This window comes from Solea solea, chromosome 4 (genome assembly GCF_958295425.1).
Source record: "Solea solea chromosome 4, fSolSol10.1, whole genome shotgun sequence".
Lineage (NCBI taxonomy): Eukaryota > Metazoa > Chordata > Actinopteri > Pleuronectiformes > Soleidae > Solea > Solea solea.
In genome coordinates this window covers 5,255,509-5,283,237 of record NC_081137.1, presented here as the reverse complement: position 1 = coordinate 5,283,237, position 27,729 = coordinate 5,255,509, and the positions used below count along the sequence as shown (strand labels likewise).

The following is a 27,729-nucleotide window of genomic DNA, read 5'->3' as shown; positions in this document are numbered from 1 at the left end:
TATTTAAAATATATTGAGTATATACACAAGTCTTAAGTGAAAGCCCCCCTCAAAAATTATATTATATACCTATTATTGTTGTTATTATTATTGAGGGCCTCCAGAGGGGTATTCCAGAAAGCAGGTTCAACACACTCTGAGTCTATCCCTGAACTCTGAGTTGACTTACTCTGAGTCGGGAAACTCTGAGTATCCGGTTCCAGAACAGCTGATCTGAGTTAGTTCAATCAACTCTGAGTATGTTAACCTCGAGGTACGCGCGTGCACAACCACTGAAAAAAGCCATCATCAATGGAGCCCCGATACCACGAGTCACCATGACAACCGAGAAAAAAAAAGATCAACACATTTCAGTGCGAAGGAGTTGGAGATCCTTATGCTGGGCTACGGAGAATATGAGCACATATTTCGCCGCGAATGCAACACAGCTGCAGCAGCGAAGGAGAGAGAGACCGCATGGGAGAAAATTGCTGCCCGAGTCAACGCGTAAGTTTGAACGTACTATTCCATTGACGTAACATTTAACCGTAAGATCATAACATAGTCTATAGTTATGAATATAAGTAGGAATGAAATCTGAGTTTTTCATTTAGGTGCAATCCAACAGGAGAAAGGAGGACTTAGAAGCAGCTCAAAATTAAACATAAAAACATCATTCAAAAAGGTAAGGCATATTTTGCTAGGCTATGATTGCACCTCACTTTGATTTATTTTTTTATTTTTAATTGACTTAGGCTATTAAACGTAACGTAAATATTAATTCAGATTGCAAACATTGAGTTCTGCTCAGCCAACAGAAAGAAGGCAGAGGCCCGAAAAACGGGTGGAGGGCCACCTCCACCACCTCTGACAGAGGCTGAGGAGCTGGCTCTCAGCCAATACAGGGGTCGCCCTGTGGCTGAAGGCATCCCCGGGGGAAGCTCATCTGAGCCTGTCACCCCCCAGGACACAAGCGCCTACATCAGATGCAAGTATACACTTATGTCTTTTTTTTAAATAAAACTTTTATATATATATATGTATATATATATATATATATATATATATATACAATCTGAATTATATAGAGGAGGTGGAGACGCTGTCTGCTGCCACAGGGAGAGATCCGGAGGGGCCTACTGAAGTGTGTCTTAATATTATGTATAGCTACTGGCACTGCTCTACCCATTCATATTCATTTACATTCTTGAGTGGAATTTGGAGTTTGACATGTACACTGAAGTGATGAGCATAGATAATGGACAAACTAGCACATTCTTGTCCTTCAACAGAACATGGCTGGGCATCACCAAGAGGAGGGTCCATCAACTTCTAGAGCACAGCTTGACACAGTGAGATTTTCGGTCAATACCATGTTAAATCTGTATGTAGAACTGCAGGAATTAAATGTCGTCCATATGTTTCCGAGTTGCCGGTAAAAGAGTTGTACAGGGTGCACCTAATGAAAACCATTCAAAAAACCAAGAAAGAAATGGTGTACCTGGACCGGCAAATCAGAAAAACAGACTTGGAAATTCTATTACTTGAACGCCAGTTGAGGTGGGGGCATTGTCATGGTGAAACAGGTGAATATGTAAAATATGTTAATAGTTGGAACTATATTACAAATCCTGACTGTTGGCTTTTGTACTTTTAGAGAATAAAGAAGAACCAAAACACATGTGAATTTGTCTTTTATTTTTAATCAAAACGTCTAATCTGGGTCGGAAGATTCTCGCACGGCGTAATGCATTTCTAATAAATACGGCTTCGATGTCGATTGGATTTCTAATGAATGGGCAATCCATGTCTAACTGCTTTCTTCGTGTGGGAGGAGACAGGTAGAAACTCTGGGTTTCTTATAGTAAACCTGCCAGCGAGCAGGTTATGTTCACAGAGTAAGTTACCGCAGTAACAGACCCAGAGTTTAAGTTACCTCTCTTTCTGGAACGGATAACTCAGAGTTTCCCTCATCTCAGGGTTAACAAACTCAGAGTTCTCACATAACCCGCTTTCTGGAATACCCCTCTGAGCTCATCAAGCCTGGGTTTGTAGCATCGAATCTCTGTCAAACTGCGCCATCTAGTGACCGATTGACAGAATCATCATTCCACAACATTTTACGAGAAGGAACCACAGCGACACTTTCACTCCACAGTACAGTGCAGTGCTACAGTACAGTACGACAGGAAAAACTCCACCAGCAGCGCTGTAAAGTCACCTTTTACTCGTCGTTTATGTGAAAACTAAGAGACGCGTTTCGAATCAACGAAACCGCGCGAAAAAGCCAAATCAAAAACAGCCAGGAAGTGACGCACAGGAAGTGTCGGTGTCCTGCGTTAAAGCTGGAGAAGTAGACGAGACACGGGTTCGATGATAACATGAAACATACAAGCGAACAGAAATATTAATCAACACGTCATAGTCTATATAGTAGACTATATAGTAGATATTAAATTAAGTTTTGCCCGCAGTTTACAACCAGCAGACCTCGTGGCGCAACGGTAGCGCGTCTGACTCCAGATCAGAAGGTTGCGTGTTCAAATCACGTCGGGGTCATTTCTTTAACAAATTCATTAACAATCATATGAACATACTTTTCTCGCTTGAATTTAGGAAATGTGTATTCACGGCTGTGAAATGTCTCTTTAAACCTTTATTATGAATTTTAGAAGACACTTTTCCATGCATCCATTTAAACCACTAACAAACCACTACGACTAACATACAGACACAGTACATTTTTATGATCTATTTCTCAGTTATTATGTATAAGATTGCTCATAATTGTTTTGCTATGATATGTCTTTTAATTTTTAGATGTGTCTTATCACCTCGCATGAGCTACAATGTCTTTTATTTATTATTCTGTGCAGCACTTTGGTCCACTGTGGTTGTTTTAAAGTAAGTGTTGGATACAAAAAGGTGAATTTTATTGGGTTGGATTGTTGTTGTTTTTTGTTAAAATCAACTGTACAAAATCAACATATTCTTTCTTTTCTCGATATGAGGCTTATGGAGAGTCAATATGGTATAGAGGCTATGTGTTGCCAATCTAATTTAAAGTATCATGTGGACTAAATCATTGTTAAGGACATCACGTGTGAGAAACTTTTATAAAAATAAGACACTTTATCACAATAGTTATAGAGTTATAAGTCACAGTTTCTCATTATTCTAATGATATTCTAGATACTATCTCATAATTTACAACTATACATATATATATTAATATTTCAAGGCAGTCACAGGATGATTTTTAAACTTTATTGTTAAAGCTGTATTCCGGGAAAATCATTAGTTATAAGACTTCTTATAAGTAAATTATAATATGACTAAAACCTGGCTAAAAGGGGGGGGTTAATACTGAGAATAATATATTAAATACAGTTTAAATGCTGGCTAAAAAACTGAAAAGTGATTTAAAATGCAAGTCTGGAAACAACTCAGTGAGCTGTTGAGTGGATTTGTCACGGTTTTCCTTTCCGACCACACAAACCACTCGACACCATCACTTGTGAACCGTCGAACACCCGTGAATTGTTATGACGTCTCATGGTTTACCGCACAAACAACTTGGCACAGCGGCCAGACACTGTGATCTTCAGTCACTGATAAGCAGAGAATTCAATGAATTTGCATCGGTGCCTTTTCCTTTAACCATCACATGTAAATACTGTACAAGCAAAGGTCGAATTAAAACTGATACCAATGTGGAATAATAATCTACCTTTTTGATCCGGCTTCCAGGTCCTCACATTAAAAAACCATCCACTATACAAGCTTTAAAAGTTCCTTTTTTTGTTTTATCTGGACGTCCAGCACAGTCCCTATCTTTGTTTCCTCTGCATTTTTCAGATAGTGGCTTCCTCCTCTCTGTCCGCTCTCCCTCACAGTACAACTTGCTCCAAGTTTCTCCCACTCCACCTCCTTTCTCGTCTCTATTCATGCCCGTTTCTCATCTTTCACTGGGACACACACACACACACACACACACGTAACCTCAGGACATCCTCACATGTGACGATGGTACTCAGCAGAGTGAAACTGAATATCACAATAGTCTGATTGTGCTCTGGAGCTCTTGCCTCACTTCCTACAGGTCAGTTGTCACTGATGTCCAAGTACAGGCTGTTTTCTCGTGTTGTAAACAAGGCCCTGGAAGGGGCGCTTGTATATTTATAGCGAGGAGGAAAACTGTTTTGTTTTCACTCAATTCTTTCAACATTTTTCCAAGATTTCTTCTATTCATGTTGGCCCCGGCTGGTTTGAAATGCCAGGCGACTGTAAATGTCCTCATTGAGGACAGGCCAGGCCAGTGGGAGGGAGGGAGGGAGGGATGTGGGAGGACAACGGAACAGTCAGACGGGAGCCTGGGTTGAGCAGTTTGTTCCAGAGTATTATTTCACTGCGAGGGCTCAAATGAAATGGGTGTAAACAAACTCAGTCGCCCGAGCAACTCAACTCAGTTCTTTGTGTCCAAAAGTTTGGAGGGGAGACACCACAGTGGCACGGTAACAGTGGGCAGATTATCTGGAGGCCTGTGGGGCGCTGGATTCATCAGGTCACCACTCTTTAAATCAGGTTACTAAACTTTAACAGGAGTTATTTTGTTGGCCTGAATTTAAATTTTATTTCAAAAAGATTCATGCACCAGAAACTTTGGCAGTGAATGATGAGGACAGGTGAATGATGAGGACGGGTGAATGATGAGGACAGGTGAACTGGCGCCAATTAAGGTCCCCGAGTTGAGTGAGAAAGTGAAATCATTTGTGACCTTTGACCCATTTTAACGAATCCATTATGCATTATATATTTTATTGTCAGCTCTCTAATTTGGAAAGTTTGCCTTTGACCATCAGGGGTTTCAAACTCGTGGCCCCCTAGTCAACACTACACTTACTTTAACGTTATAATGAAACATTATAGTCAAAATAATAATACAATAATACATTAGCTTGCATTTATTGCATTATTAAATGTAATCAATTGAACGTTTTACGATGTACAAGCTTGTTCGTCTCGTGTTTAAATTACAATCGTCTACATGTTATTATCCATTTCAGTTATGCACTATTTTATTTCTCAGAGTTTTTGTTATTTATAGATTCACATTGCATCGTGATTACGTTCTTTTTTTGTGAACCATCTATCAAAACAAACACTTTTACTTTGAAATGGTGTGCAATACCATTCATTTGCAATATCATAATGGATTAATAAGATATCATTTCAATTTCAAATTTCAAACTGTTTTCACTTGACTGGCCCCCGGGCCCCCCTTCCGATCTGGTGGAAGAACCCAAAAACCACAAGATACACAAGAGGTAAATTTAATATAAGTGCATATTCAATTTTCAAGTAAATAATAATAATAATAATAATAATAATAATTATTCTGATTTAAAAAAAAGGTTGGACACAAAAAGACAGAAAAGAGAGAAATGTGTTGCAATTTTTGAACGTGGTCCGACTTCCAAAAATTGAAGCCTTTCCCAGTTCAAAGCAAGTCCCCGGTTGCCTCGTTAAAACCATGACGGCGAACAAAAACGGACCATCTAAAATAATAATTAAATAATAAAAATTAAAAGTTCTAAGGTCCTGTGAGGTGTTGTTGTTCTTCCACATCACCAGGCTTGCTTCTGCCTCCAATCCGCCGGAAGAAGGACTTAAACCCAGAGCTGCTCTCTTGTCCTTCTATGTGATTCCTCAGCGTACTGTGATGCAGTGAAACGTCTTCCCCCATATTTTCTGCCCTTGAACCCGTGGAGTAAGACCTCTGGAACAAGTCCCCCAGCCGGAAGCGAGATAACGGAGATGGCCTCGTTTCATCCATGGACAAAGACCTGATGATCGGAGCCTGCGACGCAGCTCTCTGCTGAGGGCCGTCGGAGACGGACGCAGAACTCCCGGGTTTAGACTTTGGACCGGCTGGATTGGGAAGAAAATTGCCTTCATCACTCTTCCACACACCATCATCATCATCTTCGCCACCAGATGGCAGTGCCAGCCTATGGCGGTGCGCTTCTCTTCTTTGTGAGGACGTCAATGGGCTCAGGATTGTCCACGGGGAGCCGATATCCCCGTTGTTGGCGAAAAAGAAGTTTCTGGTTCTAGGCCGGGGGGTGCTCGGGGTAGCTGGAGTGTCCTGCACTCTCTCTGAGCGACGAGGAGTCCCTGAAACTCTGTCCCCATCAAGACTGCTTTGGCTCTTCTGGTATTTAAGCACCCTGTGAGTAATCTTGCGCATAATCTCAGCCTCCTCTTTGTTCTCCAGCTCTGCTGCTCGCTCGTGTCTGGTAGAAGATCTAGTCTGGTCTTTTTCTGCCGATGGGGGCAACGCGGAACCTTGGCTAGAGGGCGATCCTTCTATCCGAGGCAGCATGTTCCTCCTACATCTGGCTAGGCCTTCTGGAGCGGTGGACAGAAAGCTGTGCAAGGCCGACTCCAAGGCAGCCGAGTCCTGATCGGGCTCAGGACCAGGACCGGACACTGTGGAGCGTCGCTTGGCTGCAAAACGCATGCTCTCTTTCCGCCTGCGCCTCTGCTCTGCCTCCACTCGGTCTTGGTTCTCCTATAAGCAAGAATGGAGATTCAGATGAAGTGGTAAATACACAGCAGTGTTGCCAGTTCCAGATTGACCCAATGACTGTCAATTTAGAGAGACAGAAGGACAGAGACTGTGTAAACATCACTGAAAGGTCTACCTTGTCTACCTTACCTGCACTGCTTTATCAAACCGCTTGCAAAAGGAGTGGAAAATGGAGCAGCACTCCCCGAGTTTGAAGGTCGCCGGGTCTTCACAGAAGTACTCGGCGACTGCGTTGCTCAGCGAGTTCAGCTCTTGGAGAGAGGACTCCACATCGGCCAGCATGGCATTAGCCCTCTGAGGATTCATGACAAATAAAAGGGTGTAAAGAAAGAAAGAAAGAAAGAAGTGCTTTGGCTCCATCGCTTGATGCTTGTGCAAAAATTCACCATGAGAAATGTTTCCATGTGTTGTAAGAGGCCCGTCTGTCTGCTGCTGTACAACCTCACTTCTTTGACCTTCTTCATCTCTCGGTCGAAGTCGGCGACGACTTCCTCTTTACAGATCCTGCGGTTTTGAAGTAAGATTTACAGCGTTCAGAAACAGGACATTACAGAACACTCTTTAAATGAACGGGGAGATCCGGCACCTTGCTGCCATCCCGATGTGTTCAAGCTGGCTGGGAAAAGTCAGCAACTCGGCATCGATGTCCTCTGCTTGCTGTGGAGAGACGGGTAAAGTTGCATCACGTTATTTTGCAAAATTTACGTGAGCATCCCGAGCTTCCTCCTCCTCCTCCTCCTCCTCCTCCTCACCTTGGCAACATAGTGCATGAGGTTCATGCCCGGCTTGTTGGCCTTGGTGTCTGCCAAATTGAGCAGAGAGGTCATCCTGAAGCCGATGGCGTTGGCAGTGTAACCACCCTGTGCAATAAAGCATAGAACACGTTCAGTATTAGGATGGAAATAAACGCAAGTAAGAAGTAAGATGCACAAAAAGAGCTGCTAATAAAGTATGATTTATTAATGACAGTGTGAACAGAAAAATACCAACAGCGTTCATGTAATTCCCAGCTTTCAATACCAGCCGGATGACAGAGTGGAGGTCATCGCAGTCCAACAACTCTAGGAGGAGGAGACGGAGACAAAGACCCGTGAATTCACATCTCAGAATCATGGATTCAAATGTTCCGGAGTAAACACTGGAAACAGTTTCTCTCCAGTTTCTAACTAAGTGGTTTGACACCAGAACATTTAAGTAAATATTCTGAATAAAACACCGACGTTTACAGACTTTGGTCCCCACTAAAGCGTAGAAACCAGTATGTGTGCAAGTGAATTTGACACAATTTAACGTCTTATTTTACTTTTAAACACTTAGTAACTATTTTTAAATCATTCAAATTTCACAAGGTGATTTTGCAAAAGTCAGAAGAACTATTTTCGGGTGACGGAGCGACAGCAGGACGCGTGTGAGGAGTCACCGTTGGCTGCTTTGGTCATGACAGCGACAGAGCTCTTCACCTCCTCCATGAGAGGGAAGAATTCCTCCCTGAGCACCATCATCTTCAGACGCTCCACGTAGCTGCAGGAGAGACATTAAAAAAAACCCCGTGATAATCTGTTGTAATTTGTTCAGCTCGTCGAAAAATAAAAGGAACATCTTTATATACATCTTTGTATATCACACAAAGGAAATTAGATATACGTGTAATGACAGTATTACTTCAACAGACACTTGTACTCATCTTTTAAATCTTGACAATGCTTGTCTTTTTTTTTTTTTTTTTTTTGTATTTTGAGCCGTCAACTATGAATGTTTTAAAAGCAACTGACAAATTCTAGTCTATTATATTATTTTTGAATTGCCACATTATGAGGAAGATGATCCTAATAAACAAATTAACATTCAATCAGCCACGAAAAACACAAAGTTTGTTTTGTTTTTTTATGAAAATAATTAGGGATAGGCCGGGCCAATATTTAGCATTATGACGCAAATCGGCATCGATTTATTGATTTATTTAAAATTTCAGTTAACTTCATAAGAGACGCTGCTGACTCCCTGCAATTTGTGTTTTTGTTTGAACTTAAAACAAAGATAAGTGAAAGGTAATCTTACATTTCAGGTATATTGAAATATTTGGAAAAATGTATCTACTCTCTATTTAACTTTAGAATTTTAAAACAAAGATGTCTATCGTCTAAGATAAAAAAATTAAAAAAAACTTTAACATGTTGCAAAATCTGAAAAGCTGATTAATAAACATATGCTTAAAGGCATTTAATCGAAGTTAAGTGTTTTTATTATTAAACATTTTTAAGCCAATATTTTCACTTTTACTGCAAATGAATATTGGCTCCAAATATCGGTTATTGGTATCGGTATTGGTATCGGTCCTGAAAAAAACATATCGGTCTATCTCTAAAAATAATAATAATACAGTTCATCTTTATTTTAGTTGACAAGTAAACATGGAGCCTTTTTAAAGCACAAACAAAACAAAAATCCACACACTCACCCCGGCACTTTGACCAGCTGCACCATGAACTGGTCGGCTTCAGGTAAAACTGAGAGGTTCCCAATGAATGACAGCAGATGCTTCACCTGAGCATCAACAGCAACACCACACGTTAGATCAGATGTGTCATTCATATACAAGCACAATGAAATAAAGGGCAATTGGTCGTGTTGTGTTGGGCAGTTGTTACCTCGCTTTCCTCTGGCAGCAGTTTACAGAGCTCTTTCAGTTTCCCTGATCCAAATCTGAGCCAGTTACCTTGATGAATGTCCTGCACCATTTCTGTCACCGGCCTGCACACACAGACAAAAGGGCCGATAACAAACCTGTGTTGTATAATAATTGACATAAGTCACGCTATAGTTGTTTCCCCCCTGTGAACATTTAATTTGAGAGATTTCAAACACGCTTGAGGCAGATTATTATCTTTTTTTAATGCTGCTTTTGCACTGCAGCAACTATGGTCCTGTAGCAGACATAAACCATATTAAAACATGAAGTAGTATATAAAAATAACACTAAAAACTTTTTTTTTGTACCCGATATCGATATTATTGCGATACAGTCATTTTTATGAAGCTGTTAACAAAACATTTGTGCGGAGTCATTTCAAAGCATGCGATACGTAGGATTTTTGGAAGTTGGATTGTATCGTATTCTACATTTTTTTCCAATCCAGGGATTTCGGACCAGTATCGGACTGATCCAGATTCCATGCCTGTAAAAAAATGGGAAGCGTGTTTCAATTTGTTGCCTGAGGCCAACCCTGTAAATTAATGTATATGAAAAAGCCACCAGGGGGCGACAACCCTAACCCTAACCCTTTTACACACTGTTAATGTGTTGAACATGTCACCCTTCACTCCCGGGCACACATTTGATATTCAAAGTGAGGGACCGATATCATCATCTGGATACGTTTGAGGCAAAGACCACGCGATGCTTAAAAAGGAGCATTTCCATGTATTTGAATGTCGTCCTCGGAGATAAAGAGCGCGTTGGCAGGGAAACGATGAGCACAGTGGAAGGAGTTAACGCGTCGGCGGCTCTGTTTGCTCCATCCTGTCGCCTTTCACTGGATCCCTCTTTTTTTCCAATGTCACTTTCTCTGGTAGATTTCACTCACCTCTTGAAATGTCTCAGGAAGATTCCAACATTCATGCTCTTTTTGGAGTCGAGGATTGTGACCTAACGAGAGACGGGGACAAAAATCATTCATATCAATTTAAAGGGGTCACATTCAGAAGATTCCACATACGTCATACATTGTTTGTTTTTATTCCGTAAAAGCACGTGACATTGTTTGCATGTAAAGAGCTTTACAGTCAGGTCCGATTTATCCCATCATCTTAAGAGGAAGTAAAAACTCTCACTGGTTCCTCACTGATGATGGAACTTTGAAACACCTCTTCCCATTTGTGTGTTTAATTACTTCCCTTGCTCTGTGGACATTGTTTTAGATTCATGTACATATTTACAACCATAGTTTCCAGTGTTGTAATTTAACAGAGTACAAATACTTTGCTACTGTACTTTAATTTGTTATTTATATTTCGAGCAACTTTTACTTTTACTCCTCTACATATATATAGACTCACAGAGCCAGAAATTGAACCCACAACCTTCCAGATGAACGACAACTCGCCCTACCACTGAGCTCAATCCTACCGTCTCACTCTTTTAATGCTTTTAGTGCATTTAATATCGGAAAATGACATTTGACACTTAAATGTCATACACTTTAAGACTTTTACTTAAGTCATATTATAAAAAAAGTGACTTCAACTTCTACCTGTGGCTCCTGTGGGAGGAAGTCCACGCCGTCGCCACTCTTCACACCCGTGACCCTGGAGTGGCGCAGCGATGCCCGTTTGTCCACGTGACTGAACAACTCCTCCATGCTCCGGATGTCCAGCACCAGGTCCCTCTGCGTCCGCTTGCACGTCCACACATTCAGCTTGCCCAGGACACGCTGGCTGGGGAGGGTGTCCCAGTTCAGCTTCTTCATGGATCTCCTCTGGACATTACGAGAGCCAAAGGCCGAGGGAGGAGGAGGAGGTGGTGGTGGTGGTGGTGGTGGAGGTGGTGGAGGAGGAGGAGGTGGTGGTGGTGGTGGTGGAGCAGAGATAACACACATGGTGGGAGGCAGAGCCTGAGATACGTGGAGATCCGAATCTTCCTCAGCATCCATTGGCGGAGGAGAAGACGAGTCTTGAGAGGAGCAGTCGGGAGGAGATGCAGATTTTAAAATCTGCGCTCCCTCCATTTGTACCTCCAATCCCAAAAAACGCTGTTGATCAGTCAGATCTGAGGGGGACACAGACGTTAGAGTATTAGACAAATGATGGAATCAGATTTTAACCGAAAACTGTCTGAAAATCAACATGGAGCCACGTGAGGTGGAACATCACAAGCCTTGACATGGATGTATAACCCTGGTGGTGTGTCTATTTGCTCTCTAATTTATCTGTAACATTTGGAATGTTCAAAGAGGGATTACGCTTGTTTGTCCGTTTTTGTTTTGTATGGACGTTGTTTTTTTTATTAAAAGTTTTCTAGGTAATATTAACATCATCATCATTGTGCAATTTCTGCTTTGCTGATTGGATAAAAAATTCAATTCAATTCATTTCTTAGTCAAAAATCTTACAACATAAGTCAGGTTAATTTTTTTTTAATTATCTTTGATGACACACCTTTATGTATACACTGTTTGTCAGTGTTGTGCCAACATGTATTTATTTGCTGCACAAACAGACAATTTGTTCCTCTATGAATGACATCATAACATAGCATTTGCTTCATAGATGCACGTTTTGGTAGTTTACTCATAAACATAACTCTAAAAGACCATCAAACAAAACATCATAAGGAAAATCCTCAATATTTACTACTCCTATTATTCTCAGCAAAGGAAAATGGCACATTTAACTTTATACAACATACAGTATTATTCATTTTCTGAACTATAAAGGCATACATTGCATCCACCAAGCATTATTTATACTCATAGGCATATCTCTTAAAGTCTATATAAAGAAGCATCACAGAGAAAATCCATAGTACGGACTCATTTTCTCTGCATAGGATATATCTAACATAATTTACATTACACAACATTAAACATAAGATGTTTCAAAGAGTATTAAACAAAACACCATAGAGAAAATCCTCAGTATTCACTACCACCTTATTTCCAGGAAAGAAAACTGTTTCACATAACCTGCATTGCACTAAATATTATAAATTAAAGCTTGCTGAAGTATTCGGCATAGACACAAACTACCTAACAGCATTATGTATCAGTCTATCAAACGGAACGTCATTGGGAATCCCTTCAATATTTACTAGTTCGTGTTTCACAGCAGAGAATAATGTCTCACATAGCTTGCTTTACATTTCACATTATTAAATAAAGATTTTTGAAATATTCGGCATAGATGCCATCGACCAAACTCAGAAACATAACTCTCAAAGTCCACATCAAACAAAACAATGCTCAATATTTAATCTTCTCAACAAAATTCTCTAACTCTATCAAACGGAACGTCATGGGGAAACTGCTCAATATTTACTACTTCCCTTTTCTTAGCAAAGCATAAAGTCTCATAGAACTTGTATTGCACTTCCTTTTGTTAATTAAAACATTTTGAAATATTCGGCATAGATGGCATCCACCAAACACAATTTATATTCCACTAAAAGTCGATGAGACACAATTTGCTGCGTCGAATCCGAGTTTATTGGGAAGCTGTAGACCTGAAAGTCAACTAAATGCAATTTAATTAGGATTAGACCGAAATATAATGAGTTTGGTAGGATGACTAAATGTTGGATATTCAAGCTGAGCCTGAACGCATCTTTACATCCTCACAAAAACATGTCTCTGACCACCAAAGATCAGCCAGCACCAAAATAAAAACATACATTTTACTCACCGCGCCTTTTAAAAATGTCGCTCAAGATCATCAAATGAGATAAATCCCCTCTCTGGTGTCACCTCGTGTTTCTGCACAGAGCCACAGCCACAGTCTGGTTCACACACAGCCGGCACAGGTGCAGGGCGCGTTTCCACCAATCACATTCAAGCTTGCTTGGCATAAGGGAACGCCCCCTTTTTTAACAAAGCAGTCAGAATAAACCAAAAAACATTAAAAACCAAGTAAAACTTTGCAGTACATGAGCAGGTATTTTACTGCTACAGATAATTATATACTATACAATATAGAATATAGAAATATCAGAGTTATTGTGCACATTTATACATCATTCAATTATTATATTCTGACACTTATTGTAATAGATTTAAAAAAAATAAAAATAAAAGGTAGTTTTAATCATATATACTATAGATTTGCATATGCACCGTACAAATAGTTATTTGTTGCTATAAAATAAATAAATAAATGAATAAATATATATACACAGGGCAGAATTGCATCAGTATATAATAAAAACAAATGCTGCCACAGATCATTTGAGTGTATGTACTGTATATAGGATTAGATCTATATAATGTTGAATGCAAAAATACTGCCCGTCTCAAATTAATACAAATACAGCCATGTTTTTTTTACTGTAATAGATAAAATAAAGAGAAATTGAATCATGTATAGGATAGATTCACGTCAGTAGGCTTATTTCCTGAATGCAAATAACTACCTTTTACTCGTTTATTGCTACAGGTAACTATAAAACAGATACGATTTAAATACATGTGCGGTCTATATATGCTGTATGCATACAAACAGCAATATAGCTATGTGGGTGTTTTATTACAAGCACTTGTCTTTGAAATAAGGTAAACATTATGTCATATACGAACGGAAGCAAACACGGTGTGAAAGAGAAAAGATGGAAAAACAACAGCAACGCGAAGAAAGAAAATCCAGCCAGAGCATTTGAAAATGTGTACTTTTAATTTTGCTCCCTTGGGGTGTGGAGGGATTTTTCAGGTCTGAGTGAGGAATGAGGGCAGAGTATTACATCAATCCAAGACAACGTCATTTATCATCTTAAATACCGCTATGTGCAATCAGTACAATATACCAGCTTGACCTAGAAAATATTGATTGTACACAAATAAAATATCTCATTTCATAAATCTTCATTTTGGTGTCAGGGAGAGGAATTTCAATGCGGTAGGTGTGGGAGAAGAGGAGTCACATTTTGTCACTATTGCTGTGTGGTGGTCAAAGAGACCAGGAGCTGGCCACGGGAACTGCAAACAAATTGAAATATAATCTTATAATTCATTATTGATATTAGCTTTTCCATTTAAAAAAAAGCAAACCCTTTTCCTTTCATCACTTCCTTTAATCCCAAAAGCACGGCGTCAAGGCCAAGTGAACGGCATCAGTGCATCCACGCATATCTGCGCTTAACGGCGTGTTCCGTTTACGTCGGAAGTCGGAGCGACTTCCGACTACGACTGGAACAGCACCGTTACACTTTGGATCTCTGTCTGCCGAGCAAATACAGAGGAAACAAATAGTTGAGGGTGAACTGACGCTAAATGCAGCACGGTAAAAACATTCATTATACTGGATTATCTTCGTTTGAATTCACTGAGGTCTGAAATAAAAGAAATTAAATAGTTTGTAATAACTGTTTTTTTTTTGGGGGGGTGGGATATCAATAAATAGTTTGTTGTCTGCAAAATGCCTTAAATCCTGCACTTGCAAACCAAGTATTTGCCCATCGCAGACATTCCAGTGTAGAATATTTTCAATTCCGACAGATCAACATTGTGATTAACAAAATAAATACAGTATTACATCATAGTTTACCTTTTAACACGCGCAGTACGACTCCAACAATTTCGCAAAACCATCTTGTAATTGTCAACGATTTGATTGTTTACTATTATTATTATTATTATTATTACACCACGGAGATACAGCAAAAAAAAAAAAGAAAAAGATGAATCATTAGTGTTACGCTAATCACCACGATTAACAAATAAATGTTGAAATGTTAGTCATTTTGGACAGCGGCGGTATTCTTCAGTGTGAAGAACTGTAAACAAGCGTATAGAGGGACTTAAAGATGCCGATGTGAGTGAAAATTAATCACATGCAGCCATTTTGAGAGGATATAGAGGGAAAAATCACAGTTTTCAACGACGGCCCTGTTCCATTTCGCTTCCATGTGCACATGACAGTCGCGACTTACAGAACTGAGCCATCGCTGATGTGATTAGTAACAGCCAATACATGTCAAAATGGTGGCGTAATGTTCCTTTAAGTCCTCGTTGCATATACGACACTAATTACTTTCACATCCGTAGCGTTGGTGAATTTTCTTTTTACACACTGAACAACGCGGCGCTGTCCTATTCAACCAGTCATTTACTCTGAAGCGTAAAAATGTGAGAAAATAAAAGCGAAGACAATGAAATTAAACTAAAAATGTATACTAAACATATGCAAGCTAAAAAATTATAACATAATTCTTTTTTTTTTTTTTTTAAAACAGTACATTGTTTGAAATATCTGCACGTTCCATTTTCAGTGTATCATACAAATCCCTCCATGTGAAGTTCCCCTCTGAATTTCAGCTTATGTACACGTAAAAGGAGGCACACCAGGGGAGCGGTACCCATTCGGAAGAGTTCTGATGCGTTTGTGTCATTTGTTTTCTTTTGTTTTCCTTATTGTACTCCGTCCGTCTCTTTTAACTGTAACTAAGATCGCGTGGTGCCCCGGAAAATTGGAACTCGGCACACGAGGAGAGCGGTAACAGCCGTAATATGACGAACACAAGCACACAAAGAGGGGAAAGAAGAGACAAGTCGTTTTTCTTCAAGAACAAAAAGCACAAGGAGCAGGTCGAAGTGAGGAAAAGGGGGGAGTTTTGAAAGAGAGAGGCACTGAAAGCCCCCAAACTGTTCATGAAACTGGCCGCGTTGTTTCCCCGCTGTATTCAGCCCATTCACCACTAATAATACCCTGTTATTCATCTGTCCTTCTATCCAGCCGCACACTCATCTCTTTATCTTCATCCACCCAGTTATCTGCATGTATTGGTCCTCTGTACGTTGGGGGGGAGCGGGGGGGGGGGGTTTCAACAGGTAACAGGAGGAGGTGGTCAAGAAGGGAGAGAGAGAGAGAGAGAGAGTCCAGAGGGCACTCTCATTTCTCACTGCTCCTCTAACCAGGAGGGCTTGTCGGCCCCGGGGGGCCTCAGCTTTATGTTGAACTGCTTCAGCGTTTGCTCCAGCTGCTGTTGGTTGCCCGCAAAGTACGCCGAGATGGCGTTGTGAAAGAGGAGGAGCTGCTTGTGCATCACCTTCACCTGAAAGACAGAGAAGAGAGCGCGAGGGGGGGGGGGGGGGGTAAATACTCATGACTTTAAAATGACACCGGCACAACGGGAGACGTGTCGCCTCCTAATTCACGGCCTTTTCATTTGAATGTCAGTGACTGTGAAAGCGAACGACACGAGCGCCTTAAAGCCACTGTTACACAACGTCACACTCAAGGAGGGAAAAGCAAAACTTGCCAACGGGTGACAACATCTGTGCCGCTGCGAGGGTGAAATGACACGTCGTCACCGCGGCAGCCCTAATTATAGCAGACAGACGCCACGGCTGCACTTTGATAAGCTTATGCAGCGACGCGTTTATTTTAAATCCACGGTTGCATTCACGTTTTTTGCCAAGATCTTGTGTTTAGCGAGAGAGATTTGGACCGTCGTCTCCGGCACACACCAAAGGCATGGACTCTGTGGTGGCCAGTACATGTGTGAAAATAAAATCACACATTTGAGCCTGATGAATTGTGGCATTGTCAAAAAAAACCTGGTCACATGTACACTTTTCCTTCCCGGGATTATCTGCTGCTTTCTGTTCCTTATGCCCGCACTGAAATAGGAAAAAGGGCAGTATAATTGAGTGCTTTTAAATCCAAATTAAGACTATTTTATTTCTCATTGTTTTTTATTCTGTGTTTTAATTGTGTAACTTTGCTATTTGTGTTTTTTTTTTTAATGTCACGCTGCCTATCTTGGCCAGGTCGCCCTTGGAAAAGAGTTGGTGTTTAATCTCAGTTTAAAGAGTACGTGGCCTTTTACCTCTGCTGCTGATACAGCTCTTATCTGCAGTCTCACCTTATTCTCCTCCAGGAACTTGAGTTTAATGATGACGTCTGAGCGGAGCCGTTCGTACTTCTCCTTGTGCACTTGGTACTGTTGCTGGGCAGCGTCTATACGGGCCATGGCGACGGCGTCCCTCGGACCCATGCTCAGTTCTTCCAGGTCTGACCGGTAGGCGTCAAACTCCAGTCTGATGAGGCAAAGCAGAGAAAATTTGTTTTAGTGTCTTAAAATTTGTCACGAGGGAGGATGGGAAATGTCTCCAAAGCTGCTGCATGTTACAAAATGTTCATAAGAAAATCCTGTAGTGATGAGTATGAGTATGTAGGTGCATCGTACACATTTAGAGGTTGTTTTTTTTATCTAAAAACCCTTTTACCATCAAAGTCCAAAAAAAAGAATAAATAATGCACTTCCTGTTTTTTTACCTGGCATTTTCAAACATCTTGATGGTCATCAAGGTGTCCTCCATTGTCTTGTTGACCAGCGTGTTGATGCTGGACACAAAGAAGTTAATGGCACCAAGTAGAGTCTCCCCATTTTTACACAGCAGCTTCTGAGTCTCGGCGTTGTAGCCGAACTCGTCCTGTGCAGACGGAACACAGCGTTAACACACACACACACACACGAGAAGAGTCTAAATAGACTCAGATAAAGGTCCATTTCGTGGCCTCACCCGTAGTTCTGGAGATTTCTGACTGAGGTCAGCGAAGGTATCGCCCAGCGCATGCTGCGTCTGCACCATGTTGTAGAAGTGGTTGGTCAGTGCTCTGGCCAATCGCAGCACGCTCTCGTATTTCCTCTTCGTGTCCCTCAGCACTTCGATCTGGGCCTCGAGCTCCAGATCCACGGTCCGGGACGCGCGGCCGAAGCGCTCCGACAGCATCTGCTTCGTACACTGACAACAAAACACGACACGGGCCGCGTCAGGCGATTCCATTCCCTGACACTCTCTCCCTTAAGAAACGACGCGCTACCTTGTAAGTGTTGAGACCCCACAGCTTCACCGTTTCCAGTTTCTCCACGGCGACGCCGCGGCTCATCTCCTCCGCCGTCATCGACGAGCTGCTGCTGCTGTGGTGCATGCTGGAACCTGACGGGAAAGCGGAGAAGAATCAAAACAGTGAAGCGTCATACGTCGCCAGTCCATCACCACTAGCCCTTGAAACATGCACGAGAGTGAACGAGAGAGTGGTGACAATATGCAGAGGGTTAAACTGAGAGGAACTACTGCTAAATAACCACCTAGTCTGTTGAATGTTTGACTAATTCACTTCAGTACCTTGGTGTTCATGTGGTTGACCTGCTTTACGGCAGATGACAGAACTTTTTGGTGGAACACTACTTCGTCTGGCCTTCATACGCAGGTCTGTGACAGTGGATGGATGCAGGGGTAGTTAAGGGGGTGAGTGTGTGTTAGGGTAAAGTGTGGGAATGTTTTTTTTTTTTAATAAATTGGGGTTGAGCACGCACGCCAAAAATGTAAAAAATAAATAAAAACAAATCGGAGGAATTTCAATCAGCAGAGGAGACAAAAGGGAGGAATGTGTGGGAGGGAGTGGTGAAAAGGAGGCGGCGGACAAAGATAGAAAAGAACAAAGATGAAAAGGCAACAGTGAGTGCACGACAATCCATGAACAATGCAGACAAACGAGCGATGATGAAGACGGGGGCAGTTTGAAAGGATGTGAAGCTGAAATAAAATGAATAAGCCCTTTGCTTAACTGTAAATAAATGCCTCTAGAAATCCAAAAGTTTACACAACACAACACAACACAACCTTTTTGCTAAAATAGGTAACTTTGGCTAAACAATACATTTAAACACTTATTCTTTGCTCCAGGGAAGTTCGGACGTCATCTAATTCAAAGTATATCGAGGAAGTGTTAAAACAGGAAAAGCCATACAAACAGTACATCCCAGGAAAAAGTCAGAAATAAGTACACTGCCCTTCTCTGCAGTGGAAAAGAAGCTGGTTCCCAGTTAAAGAAAATAAACACTCTGCATCAAGAACGTCTTTCCAAAATGAGACCTCCATCATGTAGAGGAATAATATTAGCCCCAATTCGTTCTTCATCATAATTTACAGTAAACTATTCTGTTTTTGCTTTAAAAAAAAAATGCAATACACGTCTGATGTGCTAATACGCCAAATTGTTTTAAATCTAGTAAATATTGAAGCCTGAAAAACACTTTTATCTGACCAAATCTCAACACAACACAACAACAACAGAGTCAGTTCGTCTCGATGCGATACACATGTTTGCATCTTATTTTGGAAATCAGCTCTTGACGATAATGAGGTCTCAGGAGCTACCTATTCCTGTAACTGGGATCCTTTTGTAAAACTCTGCATTGCAGCGCACTGCAGGTCCTGAGAGACAGACAGACAGACAGACAGACAGACAGCGGGACACAGGTTCAGAAATATTAGCGTCAAATCAGGCGGAAAGAAGTTCTTGGTTCTTTCTGAAACTGTGTTTCCAGCCACACCGCTGAGGTCACTCACTGTTACGTGATCAGTGACAGTTTGAGAGGAACCAGATTAATACCATAGTCTGAAAAAGACTAAATCATGTCAACAGCATTCACGTTACCTCAACTTGAATAAAAAAAGCAGATTAAAATGAGGAAAGTATTCAGATTTTAGTCACGTGATCTGATTATAACCCCGTTAGAGCGGTAAATGCAATTTTTTGATGACCACTAAGCTGATTATTATTTATTGAAGGGACAATTATGGCAAATGACACATTTTTTTTTTGCATTATTGTATAACGATAAACAGTTGTATTTAATCAGATGGAGGGGGAAAGAAAATCAGTTAAATATACTGTATGGGCCAAAATACTGGCACCAATTATCAGCCAGAGGTCAGAGATGAGAGATGAGAATCATTATCAGACTTTGCTGACATGTTAACAGGAATATCAAAAGAATTTCCTCTTAAAAACTACAGTAAACATCAAAATATGACTGATATCTTATTCAGAATAGTCAATAGTGGGAATATTTAAATGTCACCAAAAACTTGCAGTATGAAGTTTTTGCTCCAGGTTTTCATCAAGGTTCTTTTTCTGTTGTATTGTCCTCTTTATGACAACATAAGAAATGTGCTTTTCGGCAATATGTTCTTCATGTGTACACATGTCTTTTAGTTGGATGATTATGATAATCCTTAAATCATGCTTAATCCTTAAATCAGGGTGAAACAAATGCTTAAGTCATTTGTTTCACCCTGTTACAGGTCTAGGTTTTAAGGACTCGCACGGCACGTTATGCATCGTTTCGAAAGAGAGCATTTGACACCTCGACAATTCAAACAGTAGTGCAAACACTGCAATTATGAAACCATGACGAATGGGTACTTTGTCAGCATTTGATCGGCTGACACAGCCGGAGGCTGACGTCTCATGTGAGCAATGATGAAGCAAAAGTTGAGTCGGCTGTTTCTCCCTGAAGAATATCTACTAATTCAACCTGGACTAAAGACTCAAGTGAGAGATTATCAGGTCAGAAATGGGAGAACAAGACTTTACCTTTGATTGAGCTTGTGGGGATTATACCCTCCGCTGTTCCTCCGTACCCCCCTGACACGATGCTCGTCTCGTTCAGATTGGGACCTGACACCATCACTTGCTGTAGGTCCTGCAAATGTTTCAATGTAAACACAAAAGTGACAAAAGAAGCACAAAGGGAAGGGTTTTCGGGGGGGGTTTCGGGCGGGAATACGCATACACACATCACGTAAACAGGAGGTTACAACATGTGAGTTACAGTCACTGAGTTCAGACAATCTAAGTTAGAGACTTATTGACTAGAGGGGGACAAACGCGGCTATGTTAGGAGGGTTAGTCATGTCCATACATTGTCTACTTATCTGGAAAGAGCCAAAGACAGGGGGGAAAAACACCACTCAAGTGCACTCATGAGCAAACAAGGCGACTTCTACAGCTCTAATGTGTGAAGAGTCCAACCCACACAGCGACTTCAATGACCCGAGCAGCAGGAAATGCTCAAGAAAACTATTTTTTTTCCCTTCAAAAACAATCACCATAACAGCTCTGGACCAAGGGAAAGACACGTGAGCCATCTTGTGTTTTTCTCCCTTTAATTCCACTTTTTTTCCCTTTTGTTTTCTTTCCTACTTGCATATAATTTAGTAAGGGAAAAAACATTCATCAGGGATTTATGGTGAAAGGAATATGTGACGTCCCACTGGCAGAGCTAAATTTGAGTGAGATGTATTTTCCGGAAAAGTTCCAAAACGTTGGATTCAAGCTTGTGCTGACGTGGCCTTATTTGCAATGTTTTACCAAATCGTGGCAAGTAAACAAGAGAGGAAAGCTTTGACTATTTCCTTCTCGTAAACAAACAGAAATGAAATATGCCGCTGCTGAGATTTGTGCTGTCTGAGATTAAAACAGCAGTCAAAGAGGAGAAATGTCTTCTACTAACATATCAAAGCTCTGCTTCAGGGCCATTTCTGCTTGTCGGGACACTAAATTACATTTAATACATTCTGTTATCATGCTGGTGAGGTCGCAAAACTGAGGCCATGAACTTTTTATCGTAAAACTGCGGTGTATAGATGCTTATAATGCTTTAACAATTACTTACTGAACCATCATTGATTTTTTAATTCATTTGTTTTCCTTCATTGCCTTTTGTTTTATTTTTCCGTTTCCTTTCTGCGCATTGAAGTGCATGAAAATGAGCCGTACATGGAATCTGAATTTAAAATAAATGAATAAATGAATCCCACCACGTTGATTTGTTAAGGTATCATCACCCAGGTGAACACACACACACACACACACACACACACACAGAGTCACAGCTATGTTAGCTCACTACTAACTATAGACAACACAATCTATTGGGTGTATTAGAATCTACTGAATCCAATTGGTCAAGACTGAACAAACGGAGAGTGATTTTCATGTTAGCCGTCAGTTGTTTTGAGGGGCATCTCTCGTTTGAGAGATTCCCTCCTGCTAAAGTTAGTAGGAGCCAAGTTAATAACAGGCAGCACAGTGGTTTATCATTAAAAATGACGTATCGTGACATTTTCTGACATGTACCACCATTGCGATGCGAGGCGATTTACTGCCACATTAAGTCAAACCACTGAGCAGTGCCACACACCCAACATTAAAAACACACACAAATGCACAAATGGCCTGCTCACCCTGGTGCCTCTGGAGCTCCCTACTTTCTCATCTAAGCTCCACTGCAGCTTTGCAGCCTGCACAGAGATGGGGGAGGAGGAGGAGGAAGGGAGAGGGGGAGACGACAGACACAACAAGAACAAAACAAAAGAAAAAGGAAGAAACAAAGAAGACAAAAAGAAATAAATCCATGACTCATGTCATAAAAAACAAGATAGAACGCAAAAGAAATGCCATAAAAAAAAATGTGTTCACACGTGCACACAGGCAGGGATGTAAGATGGAGCACGGTGATGAGTTATCATTCAACTTAATAAGTTAGGAAGTGGATCATCCAGTGAGCTCAGTGATATGATCCCTTCACTGTCTGGACAAAGAAAATTCGGATTCAACAAAGTCAAAAATAAAATAAACAACTAAATAATAATGTACAGACATTAAAAAAGAACATTGTGAAATTAAACAATGAAGACATACAACGAAGAGTGGCCAAACTCTAAAACAGAACACGGAATGGTGCTAATTTCTGCAATGGCTGTTTTCAACATCCTGCAACACCCTCAGTCAGTACTATGATGTTTACAAGCACTAGCCAGGAATTTACTGAATTAAGTTGTTTTATGTTAAAAAAGGTTAAAAAGACTTAATCTTTTATTGAGTCTGTATTTATCTTTTTTTTTTTTTTTTTTTAAAGCTTCCTTGTGCTGTGGCATCTGTTCAGTGTGGGAGACGACTGATGCAAACACTGATCCCTCACAGGACAATTTGTTGACACAAGAAACAAAAACTACCGCACCTTTAACTCATCATAAAATAATCCGGTTGTAGTATAACAGACAAGTTTGATTGCCATAAAAAGAAGTTTAACAGTAACATAATATGCCTCAAACGTCTATTTTTGGAGTTGCGGTTCTAACAACGCAAAGAGACATTTGCACACGAGAAGCTGCATTAAGAGCATCTTAAGATGCCGTAACACTTCTGAATAGACACCGGTGATCTACTGTGGCGCATGTGATGATTTTGCCAGGATGTTGCCAGGAGTCAGTCCAATCTGTCACTGTCAGGCAGCCAGTCACCGTCCATGTTCTGATGCGAGCACAACGCTGAAACCAGACTTCTGCTCTTCAGCCTGTCAGTCTGAACTAACACAAACTGCCAAGTGCTGCACGGCAGACATCAATCGGATTTCAGATGGGGGGGGGGGGGGGGGGCTTTCACCCAAGGACAAAGCATGACCACTTTCATTAATTGCCGAGTTGCTATAGCAACTGGTCGGCATTCATCCACTCAGCGGTGCATCTAGTGAAGATGTTAAACAGCAGCAGTCGCAACATATAACTGAATGTTTATGTCACTATGCAAACTCGGCGGGATGGCAAAGTTACACGTAGTTTCGTTAGCAAACATCACTAAACTGCCAGAGCCTCGACCAGGATCTTGAGTCTGTTTGTCTAACAAGGCGTGCCTTACATGACAAGAAAACCAGTTACCTTACATGCACTGCGCCTTATTGCAGTGCAACTGACTGACAATGACTTCACGACAGGCAGAGACAACGTGCTTTAAAACCTTTTCTTTACAAATTAAGCCCATTAGCAGTTTTGTTTGACACCTAATGTTCAGGTTAGCCAAATACTACGGAGACGCATCTGCAGTCCTGATCACGAGGCCACGTGAGACGCTAATGAGAACAAGTGGTTCCCAGGGAGACATCTGGACTCTCAACACCTGATTTCCCAGTGGAATCTTTTTCCTTGGCTGTCGCTAAGAACACTAAGGAACACGGGAATTTGAAATCATGTATGACAGGGCAGGCAGTGCATAATTTATTAACCATTTTATTTTATTCAGGAATGACTTTTCTGCTAAGTTAATTACCCATTGACAAAGACAAAGACTGTATTTATTATAAAGCCTGAGTGCTTAGTGTACATTTATCCACAGTGTGGTTCTGTGGTGTGAAAAGAGTCAGCTGATGGCTTGTGTTGCGCGCGGTAAGAACAATACCACAACCGCGTTGTCAAATGTCAAACAACTGAGGGCACGCACTTACCCTTTTAAATGTAATAAACCAACAGAAACACCACACAGTGACATCCACAGCGTGCACGTTTCACTGCTGGTTTGTTTAGAGTTTGCAAATGCTCTTCTGTGGTGGGACTGACTGTGGATCAACACAAACAGCCTGCACGTTTTCCAACTCATACAGTCAATGTGACCCACCTGTTCAAGGCTGTCGTCTTCTGGTAGCGTCCCCGTGTCACCATTACTGTTGATAGGGATCTCCATTGTGGCAGCTTTGCTCATAATGCTTTCTGTCATAATGCACTATTTCTGAGAGAAGAAAAAGAGGGAAAACACAAACAAATCTGTGAAAAAGGTACAGACAGAGGCTTTGAAGAGGGGGAGACCAAAGAGCATAGACAAACAGCCAAATCATTAAGCAGATGGGAGGATAATTGCAACAAATAAGCAAGGAGGTGGTTTTCAAAGAGCAAGGCTAGTGTTCAGCATAGGGAAAAAAAAACATGCTACGCCTATGAAAGCTCACAACAATGAGCTGTGCTGAGGTGGCCACTCTACGACACTCCGCTGAAGGACCGGTTGCTCGCAGCATCCACAAAACTAGAGCAGAGACGACTAAAATGTTTTCAACATTGTCACTCTTATTGATCAGCCTGATGTGGCCTGCTACATACTGTACATTAATCACTGCATAGATGCAGGGGAAGCAGTGCTGCAGCTGCTATTTGAACAGCCTTATAATCACAGAACAGAAGCTTTATGCACAGAGTTTCATAAAAGCCAATAATACAACAAGAAATTCTGGATGCCAATTTTTCAAACAATTAAATAGAGACAATAAAGTGATAAAAGTATGAAAGTGGCCGCTAAAAGTGGTTAAAATAGTTGGTTCTATGATATGTTGCAGACCAACTCACTGCAATCCTTAAAACATCCAACTCAGTTAAACAGTGTGTGCAGCTCTGCAGCAGCTCACTTCACAGCCGGTGGGAAACAAAACAGATGTCATGTGAAGTCTGGAAGTCAAAAGAAGTGCATTTCCTCCCGTCACTGGTGATATCATATTATAAGCATAAACTAATGGAATCACTGACAATATCAACATATGTACTACAGTGCAATACAAGACGTTTGTTTTGGTTTGAAGGACAACGCGGATCTCCTCAAATAATCTCACTGGCATCTAGAATACAGAATATATTACATATGTAATATAGCTGTAATATTGATTGTGAACTATTAAAAGAAAAAGACACTGATAAGACTAGTATTTGCTTCTTAGAAACAGGATACCACATGTTTCACAGAAATGAACTGACTTTTGACAGTTTAGTCACATGGTAGCAGTATTGGTGGTTGCATGGTTGCGTGCGGGGAGTAAACAAGGCTTGTTTACTTTTGTTCTGATTGCACCACAGGCAGCGTTTGCATTATCAGCCATGTCCTGAACATATCCTGAAAAACGACACACTCGTTGTTGACTTTACACAACATAATTGGATGTGATGTGAAATGACATCTCAATTGTTCAATTCATGACATGTGCTGCCACGTTTTTGGAAACCATAAAAAGTATTTACTGAGCCCATCGAAACATTGACATTATGAAACACCGAGTACCTTTTTTTAAACAGGAAGTTTAGGTTTAGGTCTTAATAAAGTGGTAAATTGGTGTTTTGGTGCATCAGACAGTTGGGCATCAGATAGTGCTTCTATCAGATATTACAGAGCAATATAAAACTATTACACTATTCAAAAGGAAACAGGGGGATGTGACTCAAGCATTATCACGTCAGTTTGGCATTGTATCCGTTTTTATTGATTATTTTACCCTTTAAGTTATTTATGCGACAGATGCATACTTTTATTAGTTTACTAATTTGTATTCCGTGATATTTATCCCATTGTAGATCCTTTGTTGTCTCTGCCATACTGTGTATTGTTCTGCAGCTATTTTAGCATGTTCCATCAGGTTAAATTCCCCTGAGCTGGATAAGAAATATTAGAATTGATTGATCAGTCAAGTCACTTGGGACAGGCTGAGTGTGAATAGTCACGATGAATCTAAATAATAGATTACAGTAATGGACAGATTACACAAATGACCATATGGTAGCGTAATAAACGTGTAATTTAGACCAATTAAGTAACACGACTTCAATGAAAAATAATGTCCAATTGTTTACGTTAGTCATTAAATATTTATATTCAACTGTAAATGTAAAAAGTGTGGATAGAGTGTTTTCGAATGGCAAACTGAGGGTTGGGAGCCAGCACAGGTGCACCACAAGCACAGGTGCACACTTAAGGATGACGCTAGCTTTTCCTCCTATAGCTGTAATGTGAGGATATGTTCTGGTCGGATGTAAAACAGCAAATATATACTGTATATATATCTATTTCTTTAAAAGATGTGCAAAACGTTGGGGCACGTTCATTTGTTTCCCGAAAGGGGGGCCTGTTTTCAGTTCACACATGCAGCTGCTTAATAGAAGCGGATTAAATGGTAAAACCATGTGACAGTAAAGCCCCGGCTGCTTCACTCACGCCTTTAGTCCCAGACATAAAGCTAAATGATCGGCGAGAGAACGGTTTGACTTACGGTTTGCTTGGTCCGGTCGTTAGAGTGGAGCTGTCCGGGAAGCTAGCCTACGAGCTAATAGCAGGCTAACGCCAGTGCATCCCAGTTCTTGCGCGTCTTTAGATGAGACCGACGTGTCTTTCTGTCAGTCCAATAAGAAGAAAACAAAATGACTGTGGGAAAACTATTGCACTCTTAATTTAGGGATATTTTAGTGACATATCAATGTTTGTTCGAATTCTCGCTGCGTTTGTCTTGGAGCGCTCGTAAATAATCCTTTATCTTTATTATTGAATCCAAGAGGAACGCTTCACGGAACTGACGACACCGTGGACGGATTCATTTTGCAGACGCGCTCCAACACAAAGATCGTCTATGTGACGGAAGATGAATCACTCCTTTAAATAAGCTAAAACTACTCCTTACTCGAGTTACTTATTTATTTTTTAAATATTTGGTTTATTTTCTTTTTGCAACGTATGAATGTATGTGTTTTGTGTGTAACAAATCTATCGATTAAATGGTGGTTCTATTACTTTTTGTTGTTGTTGTGTTTTACTTTTTTTTATTTTATAGAATTTGTTTTGCCCAATTTTAGTATTTGTGAGTATATTGTAGTTTTTATCTATTGATAAATATCCGCTATGTTTTTGTATGACTTAAACAAAATATGAATAAATCTAGTTTTACATATTTATTCTTTTGCATATAAGTGAAAACGATCTCACAGCCTTTTTAACAAGCTCTTTTTTCTCCCCTGTGGTTTAGGTTAGACTTAATCTCAAGGAAATACAAACAAATACATTGATTTGACTAAATGTGTACT

The 27,729-nt window shown here is 40.6% G+C and overlaps 3 protein-coding genes, 1 long non-coding RNA gene and 1 other non-coding gene across 9 annotated transcripts in view; 2 read left to right on the top strand and 3 right to left on the bottom strand.

Annotated features, from left to right (window-relative positions):
* Window positions 1–3,890, bottom strand: part of trim3b (tripartite motif containing 3b) — a 42,954-nt gene extending 39,064 nt beyond the window's left edge. The window contains exon 1 of the mRNA XM_058627136.1: window positions 3,710–3,890. The gene's annotated coding sequence lies outside the window, so the exon portion shown is untranslated. The remainder of the gene's footprint in view (window positions 1–3,709) is intronic.
* LOC131458238 (uncharacterized) lies at window positions 1,082–1,660 on the top strand. The gene is made up of 2 exons (XR_009240071.1): window positions 1,082–1,123; window positions 1,272–1,660. It is a non-coding gene; the product is annotated as an uncharacterized LOC131458238 (long non-coding RNA).
* Window positions 2,467–2,538, top strand: trnaw-cca (transfer RNA tryptophan (anticodon CCA)). Its single transcript has one exon. It is a non-coding gene; the product is annotated as a tRNA-Trp (tRNA).
* Window positions 3,891–5,296: 1,406 nt separating the features above from the next.
* fhdc3 (FH2 domain containing 3) lies at window positions 5,297–13,096 on the bottom strand. Its single transcript, XM_058627666.1, has 12 exons — window positions 12,968–13,096; window positions 10,822–11,336; window positions 10,156–10,217; window positions 9,220–9,322; window positions 9,030–9,115; window positions 7,992–8,092; window positions 7,562–7,632; window positions 7,324–7,431; window positions 7,158–7,228; window positions 6,958–7,075; window positions 6,701–6,865; window positions 5,297–6,553 (listed from the first exon to the last, which is right to left on the bottom strand). The coding sequence occupies exons 1-12, from the start codon at window positions 12,996–12,998 to the stop codon at window positions 5,573–5,575; spliced, it is 2,412 nt and encodes an 803-aa protein (XP_058483649.1). The 5' UTR covers window positions 12,999–13,096; the 3' UTR covers window positions 5,297–5,572.
* Window positions 13,097–13,929: 833 nt separating this feature from the next.
* Window positions 13,930–27,254, bottom strand: arfip2b (ADP-ribosylation factor interacting protein 2b). 5 transcript variants are annotated; one of them, XM_058627675.1, is made up of 10 exons: window positions 26,925–27,254; window positions 24,521–24,631; window positions 22,315–22,371; window positions 20,663–20,771; window positions 19,441–19,497; window positions 18,101–18,216; window positions 17,800–18,021; window positions 17,552–17,709; window positions 17,139–17,313; window positions 13,930–16,325 (listed from the first exon to the last, which is right to left on the bottom strand). In XM_058627675.1, the coding sequence occupies exons 2-10, from the start codon at window positions 24,617–24,619 to the stop codon at window positions 16,170–16,172; spliced, it is 1,149 nt and encodes a 382-aa protein (XP_058483658.1). In that variant the 5' UTR covers window positions 24,620–24,631; window positions 26,925–27,254; the 3' UTR covers window positions 13,930–16,169. The 5 variants fall into 5 exon arrangements, with proteins under 5 accessions (XP_058483658.1, XP_058483660.1, XP_058483659.1 ...); XM_058627677.1 differs by lacking the exon at window positions 22,315–22,371; XM_058627676.1 differs by lacking the exon at window positions 19,441–19,497 and having other exon boundaries at window positions 26,925–27,251.
* Between the last annotated feature and the right edge of the window lie 475 nt (window positions 27,255–27,729).

Excerpts from the sequence above, each read along its gene's own strand:
- arfip2b (XM_058627675.1), bottom strand. The coding sequence starts at position 24,619 with ATGACAGAAAGCATTATGAGCAAAGCTGCCACAATGGAGATCCCTATC. Across the intron at positions 22,372-24,520 it reads AAGACGACAGCCTTGAACAG|GCTGCAAAGCTGCAGTGGAG; the intron begins GTGGGTCACATT and ends ATCTCTGTGCAG. Across the intron at positions 19,498-20,662 it reads CCCCACAAGCTCAATCAAAG|GACCTGCAGTGCGCTGCAAT; the intron begins GTAAAGTCTTGT and ends TCTGTCTCTCAG.
- fhdc3 (XM_058627666.1), bottom strand. The coding sequence starts at position 12,998 with ATGATCTTGAGCGACATTTTTAAAAGGCGCG. Across the intron at positions 11,337-12,967 it reads CGACATTTTTAAAAGGCGCG|ATCTGACTGATCAACAGCGT; the intron begins GTGAGTAAAATG and ends TGTCCCCCTCAG. Across the intron at positions 7,076-7,157 it reads CACATCGGGATGGCAGCAAG|GATCTGTAAAGAGGAAGTCG; the intron begins GTGCCGGATCTC and ends TCAAAACCGCAG.